At 36.9% G+C, this 11,983-nt stretch overlaps 1 protein-coding gene across 1 annotated transcript; it reads left to right on the forward strand.

The window, feature by feature from the left end:
* The first annotated feature begins 523 nt into the window (after nt 1–523).
* On the forward strand, nt 524–3,379 carry LOC127964733 (uncharacterized protein K02A2.6-like). Its single transcript, XM_052565041.1, has one exon. It carries the CDS (start codon nt 524–526, stop codon nt 3,377–3,379), a length of 2,856 nt encoding a protein of 951 aa, XP_052421001.1.
* Nucleotides 3,380–11,983: the final 8,604 nt, after the last annotated feature.

Genomic DNA, 11,983 nt, shown 5'->3' on the forward strand with positions numbered 1-11,983 from the left:
AGAGGAAGTACATGCTGTAAAACATGCTGTGAGAAAAGAGAAACACACGAGCACCGTGAACTGCAAATTTTGCGGGAAAACGCATGAAAGAAACAAACTGAAATGTCCTGCATATGGAAAAAAGTGCAAAAAGTGTGAAAAAGATAATCATTTTGCCACAATGTGCAGAACAAAAATGCAGAAAGAAAAAACAGTGCATACAATTACTGAGTCAGATGAGGACAGTTATGAAGACATCTTGTGCGTAACAGCAGAGACAGTAAACACTGTGACGAAGGAGAAACAGAGACCGCCCTCAAAACTCTTTGCTGCCATGCTCCTGGGACAAGAACAGATAAAGTTTCAGTTAGATTGTGGAGCTAGCTGTAACATTATACCTGTCAACCTGTTAAATCCAGCCACACCAATAGAAAAAACTGAGCAAGTGCTGGTGATGTACAATAAAAGCACATTACAACCAATAGGGAAATGCAAAGTTAAACTGAGAAATCCCAGAAACAAGAAATTGTACCGATTAGAATTTATGGTTGTAGATGAGGGGTCTGCAGTGCCACTACTGGGCAGCAGAGCAGTACAAGCCATGAATCTGGTAAAAGTGCAATATGAAAACATCATGGCTGTGGATAGCATTGTCACTAAAGAGACTGGGAAACAGGAAATGTGGAACATGCATGATATCAGAAATGAATATGCTGATGTGTTCCAGGGAGATGGATGTCTGGAGGGTGTGTATAAGATAGAAGCAGATCCTACAGTAACACCTGTGAAACTACCAAAGAGGAGGGTCCCTGTGGCAATGATGGCGCCACTTAAAGCAGAGCTGAGTGATCTTCAACAAAGAGGTATCATCACACCAGTTGACTGTAGCACAGAGTGGATCAGCAGTCTTGTTATTGTTAAAAAGCCATCTGGAAAACTTAGAATATGCATAGATCCAAGACCACTTAACAGAGCTCTGAAAAGATGCCACTTTCCACTGCCGACAATAGACGAAATACTGCCAGATTTGTCAAGGGCAAAAGTCTTCACAGTATGTGATGTCAAAAATGGATTTTGGCATGTGACCCTGAATGATGAATCAAGCTACATGACAACATTTGCAACACCTTACGGCAGATACAGATGGCTGAGGATGCCAATGGGAATCAGCCCAGCACCAGAGGTGTTTCAAAGAAAACTCAACCAAGCTCTGGAAGGATTGCGAGGTATTTATGTCATAGCTGATGACATTCTCATCACAGGAGAGGGTGAGACATTAGAACAAGCAAACCAAGACCATGACAACAAACTGAGACGACTGTTGAACAGATGCAGAGAAAAGAATATTAAACTGAATGCAGAGAAGTTTCAACTGCGAAAGAGTGAGGTTCCATACATTGGACATTTGCTTACTGCAGACGGGCTCAGAGTGGATCCTGAAAAGGCACGAGCGGTCAGAGACATGCCACGTCCAGTAGATGTCAAGGGTGTCCAGAGGCTCCTGGGCATGGTAAACTATCTCTCAAAATTCTGTGATCACCTGTCAGATGGCTGTGAGATACTGAGGCAGCTAACACATAAGGACAGTATTTGGGAATGGTCAGATGCTCATGAGGAAGCATTTGCACGGCTCAAAGATGTTATCACCAAAGCTCCAATTCTCAAATATTACAACCCAGATGAGCCACTGACACTTCAGTGCGATGCGTCAGAGACTGGGTTAGGGGCTGCTCTACTTCAAGAGGGGGCACCAGTTGCTTATGGAAGCCGGGCATTGACTCAGACAGAGAGAGGGTATGCCCAGATAGAAAAAGAATGTCTGGCCATCGTTTTTGGTATGGAAAAATTCCATCAGTATACGTATGGGCGCAAAGTAACTGTACACTCAGACCATAAGCCACTGGAAAACATAGTAAGAAAACCCTTGTTGAACACCCCAAAACGCCTGCAAAGGATGTTACTGCGACTACAGCGTTATGACATTGAAGTTAAGTACATCCCAGGGAAGGACATGTTGCTAGCTGACACACTGAGCCGCTCATACTTACCTGAACATGCATCAGAGAGTTCAGTAGAAGTGGAGATTGAAAGTATAAACATGGTCCAGCATGTCAACATAGCAGAAGAAAGACTCCAGGCCGTCAGAGAGGAAACAAGTAAGGACAGAAAGCTACAGATTCTGATCAGATACATCCAAGAAGGTTGGCCATTGAACAAAAAGGACTTGCCCAGTGACATTGCACATTACTACTCTTTTCAAGAGGAACTCAGTTCACAGAGTGGAATTGTCTTTAGAGGGGAGAGAGTAGTAATCCCCGATGCACTCAGAAGTGATATTGTCAAGCGCATTCACTCCTCACATCTGGGCATTGAGGGATGCCTAAGAAGGGCAAGGGAATGTGTTTATTGGCTCGGGATGAATGATCAGATAAAGACATTCATAGAAAAATGTGACATCTGCAGATCTATGGATGTAAAACAGCAGAAGGAGACTCTGTGGTCTCACGAACTACCAAGTAACCCATGGTCTAAGGTAGGAACAGATATATTCACTTTAGACAATAGAAACTACCTGATCACTGTTGATTACCTCTCTAACTTTTGGGAACTGGACTACTTACCTGACACAAGATCCACCACTATTATCCGTAAGCTGAAATCCCACTTCGCAAGACACGGTATCCCAGACATGGTTATCTCGGATAACGGCCCACAATACGTGTCAGAAGATTTTAAAAGGTTCAGTAGACAGTGGGAGTTTAAACACAAGACATCTTCCCCGGCCTACCCACAAAGCAATGGGATGGCAGAATCAGCTGTAAAGACTGCAAAACGGCTGTTGAAAAAAGCAAAAGCTGATGGAAAGGATCCATACATCGCCATGCTTGATCACAGAAACACACCATCGCAAGGGATCAAAGCAAGCCCAGCACAGCGATTGTTCAGTAGGAGAACCAGAACTCTAATGCCTATGCATGACAACCTGCTACAACCAAAGATAATACACACCCGACAAGGACTGATTGAAAACAGGAACCGTCAGGCTGCATGTTATAACAGACATGCAAAAGATCTTGATCCGCTTAAACAAGGAGACAGAGTCCGTGTGCAACCTGAGGAGCATAACAAAACATGGAGAAAAGCGACAGTAATGAAATCTGTGGACTGCAGGTCTTATGACGTCCAGCTCGACTCAGGAAACATTTTGAGGAGAAATCGCCGACACCTCAGAAAGGACAAAGCCACAGAAGTAGAAAAAACAAAGACTTGTCAACCCGCAGAGGTGAACAGGGACTGTGTGACAGGCTCAAAACTTAGCACAGACAGTCCAGGGGTGACTATTACAAAGTCTGGAAGAAAAGTGATTAGACCTTACTACCTTAAAGATTATGTACAGTAATCTACTAACGCTTATCTCTATATCCAGGGGATTTAGTATGTGTTTGCTTACAGTTACAGCTTGTATTAATATGTGAGAGAGAAGAGGAAAAAAAAAAAAAAAAACTGAGAAAAGAGGATAAAGATAGCACTTTATTTTGGTATAAGACTTTTATTAATGTAAGGGAATATGTAGAAAAAAAAAAAAAAAAACATTGCAATTTCAGTAGGATAATGCAAAGACAATGTTAAGACATTAGAAATTTTATGTTGTGTAATTTTCATAATACAAAAGTTATAAGAATGTATATATGTTCTAAATTGCATTCCTTGAAGTTGTTCAAAACAGATTGTCTTTCAAGTTGTAAGATAACTAGAAAAAAAAAAAAAAGAGAAAGGATGTTGGGATGTTTATTGTAGCAGCACGGACTGTAGAGTGAGTGACACCAGTCATGTTATGTTGTCTTGCAGCTGATAGTGCTGACCGGTTTGTTGTGTTTAATAAAGTTAAGTGTACGCAACTATATTGGCGTTAACCGTCCATTCTATTTATATAATAGAATAGAATGAAACACTGCCCACTTAAAGCACTGGATCAAACTTTGTAAAAATGTTAGTTTACCTCCAGTTAACAATAACAACCAGTTAAGAAACACTGTCCTCGAAGAACTTACCAGAAAGAAATAGCATTTCAGTTATTAATTCACTCAATTTTGACTCTTTCGAAAAGAGATGAATAATTGATGCCTTTGTGACTGGTTTGAGTTTTCTGTGTGCTTGTGGAGTAGTTGTTAAGATGTAAGTGTTTCTGAGATCCCATAAAGATGTAAGTGATGTGCAGTGTGTGTGTGTGTGTGTGTGTCATCCACTGGTGGCCTTATAAATCACAGTACAGTTAAAACCACTGTAACACACACAGAGAGAGAGAGAGAGAGAGAGAGAGAGAGAGAGAGAGAGAGAGTCAGTTCCAGTGTTAGACACTAGTCTCCGCTGTTACACTGTATTTGGAAACAAAACAAAAAATAACAGTGACTCTGGCAAACTTGAAATACGTCCATATTACAGTATTTTTTCATCTTTCTTAAAGCAAGTTAATAGTAATACAACAGAGACAATAACTGCTTCCATGTTAATGGTAAAATGAACGTTGAGTGAGAATAATACTGTAAAAGCTTTAGAAGTAATGTTTTATTGTTAGTTCATTTGAACTAATGTTAACAAATGGAACCTTATTGTTATTGTCATAATTTCTGTTTAGTATGTTTTTATGTCATAGTTATAATAACCTTTAATTTCAATGTTGAATCATGTCTTAATGACTTTGTATATTGTATATTGAGTATCAAGTTTTAATGTTATAAATGTTAATTTTTTTCTCTCATAATTTTGCCATTTTATGTTTAGTTGCACTTTTTCAAATGGTAATAATTATGTCATAATTTAAAAAAAAATTGTGTTCATAATTTCACTTTCTGAAATTCACATTTTTGTGTCATATTTATGACTTTTAAAGTCTTAATTTTGGCATTTTATGTAATGTTTTCTGCTTCTCATGTCATAGTTATGACCTTTTATGTTATAATTTAGATTTTCTGTTTCATCATTTTGATATTTCATATCATTTTTTTTATACTGTCCATGTCATGCTTTTTATGTTTTAACTTTACTGACCTACTTTTACCTTTTTATGTTTCTCCTATGCTTTACTTGTCATGATGTTCCAACATAGTAAGTCATAATGTCAACTTTCAATGTCATGTTTTATAACTTTTATGACATAATTTTGACTTTTTATGCTATAAATCTTTATAAACTAATTTTGGTTAATAGCATGATTAAAACTTTAGAGTCTTTTAAATGTGACTGTTTTTCATAATGCATAATGCAGGTTTTTGTCATTCTCATTCATGAGATTCACTCCGAGGGTCAAGGTTTGGTTAGCGTGGGGTGTCGTCATACACCATCTGGCACAAAAGTGCATCTTTCTCTACTGACATTCACTTCAAAGTTGTCATCTATTCATTTTTTTTTTTTTTTTTTACATTTTTTAATGCTTTATTGTCAACAAATAGCATGTACAATGCCATCTCCCACTGTATAACAAAGAACATTTCACATGCATCAACAAGAAGAAACAAGGAAAAAGAGGTGAAAAAGGTCAGTTTACAGACAAATATATATCATGCATGTTTTACACTTCCATTGGATGTTTAATACAGAAAATGTAGTTTGTAGGTAATCAGCATTTAATAACTTTTGAACTATGCCGTATATGTGTATACTGAAGCAGCATAGAAATCACAAACATTTACCAGTGGCCAGTTTCTTTTCTTTTGTTTTTGTAGGGTTCTGTGTGTAATGTACAGACTTAAATAAATGATGTGGAAACAACACACTTCACCTTTCAGCGTCACGAAGCAGTTATTAAGAAAGTGAAACATAAATCTCTTGAATGAACAGCATTACCCACAATCCCACTGTGTTCACTTTGAGCTCATTCTGTTACTAAAACTGATGATCATTGAACAGACGTCTTTTCCTTAGAGCAATAGTATTGATAATGTAATTTCATTATTTCCACTGTCAGATTTATCATTTATTTTATGTCAGTCTTGTTTTTGTTTTTGCTTTGTTAGAATTTTTTAAAATCAAAATCTTAACTGTATGTCATAATGTAAAGTTATGTCAAAATTCTTAGTACAGTATGCCATTATTTAATTTTTTTATCAAAATGTACTTTTCATGTCATAATGTGGACATTTTGTCATAATTTCAATGTTTTGTCATGATTGGTATGCCATAGTTTCTGTTAACTGTAACTTTTTATATCACAATACTTTTGTCGCAATTAACATTTTTATTTCATGATTCAGTTTTTTTTCATAATTATTATTTAAATTATTTATACTGATGTTGTAATTTATTTTTTTGTCATAATCTCGAGTTATGCCATTTTGTATTATTTTTTATAAATTCTTAGTACAATATGTCATAATTTCTACTTTTATTTCATAATTCTTAGTATGTCATAATTTCTTTTTATGTGATAATTTGGACTTTTTGTCAAAGTTATATCTTTCTATGTCATAATATTGACTTTTTATTTCATAATTATGACTTTTTATGTCAAAAAGTTTTTCATGGTTAAAACCACAAGAAATGTAGACATACTGTTGTGATTGGTGTTGACCTGTGCAGAACTTGTTTAGTTGTCATTTGTCATGTGTATTCTGATAAAATGTATGTGTTTTTTTAAGCAACAATAACCATCATTTATTTGTTTGTTTGTGGGGTTCTGTGTGAAATATCCTGACAGTCACGACTCCTGTCTCAAAAAAACAAACAAAAAAACAATGATGTGGAAATGACACACTTCACCTTTACTGTGGGTTTTCAGCATCACGAAGCAATAATGAGGAATATGAAACTCCTTTTTCTGCTGGTGGATAAAAAAGCGATGACCTTTCCAATGGAGGACTACAGTTTGCCTTCACAGAATCACAGTGTGATTCGGACGCTCTCTCCAAATAGATTCTACTCTAAAACTAATATGCATGAGAAATTTATTTAAATTAAATTAAAATGTATTTATGTGTAATGCATTCAGCCAGTTTAATGCATGCAAATCACACAAATGCACTTCTTCATAATTGCATGCTTCATTCGCCCTCTAGTGGAGAATCTAAACAACGTTTTGTAGGGAAATCTTTTTTTTATGCAATGCATTCTGGGATTGGCTTCTCCTTGAAGGCTACACGTGATGCTTGCTGCCTAAGAATTTGGCCAAAAAAGTCTTTGCACATCTACAATGCCTTAAAATGGTTTGAACTGCAACACAAACAAACAGATGCACGGAGCGTGGTTCTGACTCACAACAGAGATATTTTCTAATAGGTCATGCTATTCGTCAATTGCAACACAGCTCACTAAGAAGATTCAGAAATGATAAACACAATAATGCTTACGGTAAGAAGGAATCTTCATCTGCTGTGGGAAAGAAGCCTGACGGTTATCAAAAGTGCTATCTGTGATTCAAGTGTCTTCTTAATGGCTCCATGAAATGACTTTGGCCTAGGAAGTTATTATTCCCCAGCTGGTGCACTTAATTATATTTGTTTTATTGGTCATTATTCTAATGCACCAGGTTTTTTGACAAATGGCTTCTTTTGCATGTTTATGCACAAAAGCAGATGTAATGCATTTCATCAGCAGTCACTCATGCAAGTATGCAGTTGCTTCGAGATGCAACATTTCAATGTTTAGCATGGCAGAATTCTGAAAAAGATCATGCATACATGAGGATTCCTGACATATTCTGCTTCACAGAAGGCATGCATGCATGAACAATGACAATTTTTGGTGGACTATTCATTTCAGTAATGATCAGAAAAGGATGCTGTTGACAGGCTCAGGAGATTGCATTGCTTGGCGTCTTGAAGGTGTGAGATCCGGGGGCTTCCCACCTCACACTCGCTCACAGTGGAAACCATGAGTGTGTTTAATCAGTGTAACCCACAAACCCCAAATGGAGCTCATTTGCATGTGACTGTGACTAAAAATTGACAAAATCATTTTTGAGCAGATATGCTCATTAAAAAAGGATTGTCTTTCCATTTTTGGTAAATGGAGCAAAGAAATATAGATGACTCATGTCTCTGGAAGCCCATTTCTGCCACACAAGAAAATATTAACGCTCTGGTGAATTATATTTATGGCACAAATGTGTTGTAGGTATTTTTTTATTTTTAATTATTTCAACTTTTATCATAATTGATCATCTTAATTTTGATTCAGCTTTATCAGAATTCTGAGGTTTTTGTCATTGTTATGACAAGAAGGCAACATTATGATATAAAAAAGTAAACTTTTTATTTCATAATTTCATCTTTTCATATCAGAATGTTGCCCTTTTTATCTCATAAAGTTAACTTTCTGTCTTTATGTGTAATTTGGGTCATTTTCTTGACTTCTCCAGAATTTTATATCATCATCTTAATTTACTTTTACTAATTTATTGTCATAATGTTGACTTTTCATGTCATAGGTACGAGTGTCTGTTGTAGTTTTAACATTTAATATCATAATTTAGATTTTTATGTCATACTTTGTACTTTTTGTCTTAATTGTGACATTTTATGATGTTGAATTTTGTCCATTAATTTGTGATATTCAGGGCTTTTTTATCATAATTCCATTTTTCATGTCATAATTCTGACATTGTATGTAATAATTTCAACTTTTCATGTTACAGTAATGAATCTTTATGTCAGATGTCATACATTTGACTGATGATGTCACGGTTATGATATTTTATGACATAATATGACATGAAACTACAAAAATATGACATTTTGTCTAAAGTTTGAAACTGTGAGTGATGTCTATGACAGTAGACAACTTAAAAATATTACTAATGTTTAAAAATATCCACCAAACCAGTGCTTTAAGTGGGCCGGTATGCACTGGTACTCAGTACCGCCACTTCCAAATATAGCTCTTGAGCGTACCACCACCTCTCTGTCCGCCCAGAACATGCTTTTAGCTACAGGTACGTTCATTTGGACATCTGTTTTAATAGAGGTTTTAATCCTTTGCCTTCACTGCCGCTTTTCAGAGCTCCCTTCACAATGCACGCTTCCTAATTCATCCTAGTTCAGAGTATGGAGCGTGAATCATTTGAACCAGTTTTGGAGTTCGGAGCGGGATCGCGAATCATTTGAGTCAGTTCGAGAAATCGGAGCGGGTTCACGAATCATTTGAGTCAGTTTGGGAGTTCGGAGCGGGTTCGCGAATCATTTGAGTCAGTTTGGGGAACGCGAATCATTTGAATCAATCGGGAGTTCGTAGCGGGTTCGCGAATCATTTGAGTCAGTTTGGGGAACGCGAATCATTTGAATCAATCGGGAGTTCGTAGCGGGTTCGCGAATCATTTGAGTCAGTTTGGGGAACGCGAATCATTTGAATCAATCGGGAGTTCGTAGCGGGTTCGCGAATCATTTGAGTCAGTTTGGGGAACGCGAATCATTTGAATCAATCGGGAGTTCGTAGCGGGTTCGCGAATCATTTGAGTCAGTTCGGGAGTTCGGAGCGTGATTCATTTGAGTCAGTTTGGGAGTTTGAATGAAGGAATGCAGTAGCTCTTTCTAAGGGTATTTTTTCAAAATCCTTTTGCACATTTTATTTATGTTCAGTTGTTCTTTCTAGCTCAAGCAAATCCACAAACTAATAAAAGGATTCATTATTAATGTCGCCTGTTGACTGCTGTATATAAAAGCCCTTCAATATAGTTGTTGTTACCTCAGGGGATGAGGGGAATCATCAAAAAAAAAAAAAAAAACGAAATAAATTTTTTTTTGTGGCTATGATAGAGTACCGGCACCTCTTTTGCGCCACTTAAAAGCACTGCACCAAATCATGCAAGAATCATTCAGTTTTAGTTGTTGTTGAAGATTTTCTTCAGTGCTTTGTTGTTTTCTTATTTTCTGCATTCACAGCCTGCCTTCATTCTCCTGAAACCACTCTTTATTTAGTAGCCTATTATATAAAGCATTTGAAGGTTTGCCATGAAGCTCTTGCTGGAAAAAAGCTTTAACAAAAGAGAAATGCAGGAATGCAGACTTCAGTTTATGTGGCTCTGTCAGTGTCTGTAAGTGATGGGAAGGATTTCAGAGATCTGCTTCTCCGCTCTGCCGTGGAAGACGGTTTGTGAATTTTGAGTGCATCTCCATCTCTCTTTGTGACCTTACCGGCTTTCTGTGAGCGTATTGATTTTTTCTCCCACATTTCAGATAATTGGCAGATACTCTGAACCCAATATTCCCCGTGCTCCTGTGGGCCAATGAGAGCGGTGTGCGTGCGATCGATAGAGTAACGGGATCCTCCAGCTCTTCACTACGAGCTTATGTAACGCTCAGATCCTCGGCCAAACGAGCACGAGCTTCTGACACCATGAGGAGAGCAGCTGCGCTTGTTGATGCTTTGTCAGGATTCATATTCTGCACATGATGACATAACAGCACCAGAGCGGGACACTGATGACATAAGACATTTCCAGAGCTCAGTCATGGGGAATTCGGAAATTGGAGCAATGCAAACCTTTACTGTTTTTTTTTTCTGTTTACATAGAGAATTGTATGTTGCAAAAAGTGTTAGTAACACTTATTCACTATTAACTATGACTTTTCCATCAATAAACTCCTAATTTGCTGCTTATTGATAGTAAGGTAGTTGTTAAGTTTAGATATTTAGTAGTATTAGGGATGTAAGGCATTAAAATACACTTAAATAGTACTAATTAATGGCTATTATTCTAGTAATATGCATGCTAATGAGCAACTATTTAAGAGACTCTTTTCTGAAATTGGAAACTGAAAGGCTGATGGTTTTGCAGATTTGGTGTGTGCTCCTGGTGTTTGAGTGTCAGCTTTCAGAAACTGTGTGACAAGTAAAGATGTTGTGTGTAATAAGACTGTAATACATGATATACAGTGTGTTATTCTCAATCTCGCTTGTTGTTGTATAGTTAATTGAAATCATAAACATCCATTTCCTTAAACATTTTCTTAACAAATAAAACAAACATGAACTAACGACAGATTTGCATGTTAATGTTTCTCTCTGACGTTAATTAATGATTAAATGACATGCATATGAATTGATAAAATGTTGTTTTATTTTGAACCTATCAAATTGAATAATAACAATGTTACAGTTTTTTACAATCACTTTGTTACTACTTTCAGAACCTTGATGTCATTTTTCACAACTCTAGACACAAAACTCACAACCAATGATCAAAATGCACATTTTTCAAAACTCCAACCCTTTTCTCAATTGCTTGGATGCAATCCACATAAAACTTAGATCATTTGTTCATTCAACAACAATCACCTGTTCAATATGACACATTAACATCAAAGTGCTACTATTTCAAAAGGCAATTCACACATTACATTTCAAATGAGTGTCTATTCATTTCCTTACAATGATCTAACTATCAATTAATACAACTGCTCAAAATGATAAGTAACTTTTGCATTACTCTTAATGCATAGTTGTATGGAAACAGACAAACAGTCTTCCATGTTTACTGTAAATCATGAACGTTTCAAGATAACGAGATTCATCACCAATTAGCTCAGAGCATGAACCAATTAGACTACAATATCCATGGATATTTTAATGTTTCATCAGACACTGTGTCTATGGCCCCAAATACTGTACCACCTTTTCAGACTATTTACAGTATTGACATTACTGCACTGTATAGAGATGCAGGCCCTTGTAATTGCTCGTCCGATTCTGCCAACTCATTACTGATGATTGAGTGCACACTGTGGAATGAGTTTATAGTGAAGAGTTGATTGGGATCCAATTGTAAGAGCATAGTGATACGTAACATGGACCAGCAGCTGATCCAGGTCACAGTGGAGGTCAAGCAGTGGTGGGAGGAAGACGTGTTGGTCAAAGGAATGGCAGGGGACAGGCACTCCTTCTGAGAGGTGGTCAATGACACAGTGAAACTATCGGTTGCTTGTGTGTGGGTGACCTATAGTTATGTTTCAATGGTATTTCACAGTAAATTTGTGTTTTAAACCAATGATTGTGCAAGTGCAAGATTTCTTTA

The sequence above is a fragment of the Carassius gibelio genome, chromosome B9, assembly GCF_023724105.1.
Source record: "Carassius gibelio isolate Cgi1373 ecotype wild population from Czech Republic chromosome B9, carGib1.2-hapl.c, whole genome shotgun sequence".
NCBI lineage: Eukaryota > Metazoa > Chordata > Actinopteri > Cypriniformes > Cyprinidae > Carassius > Carassius gibelio.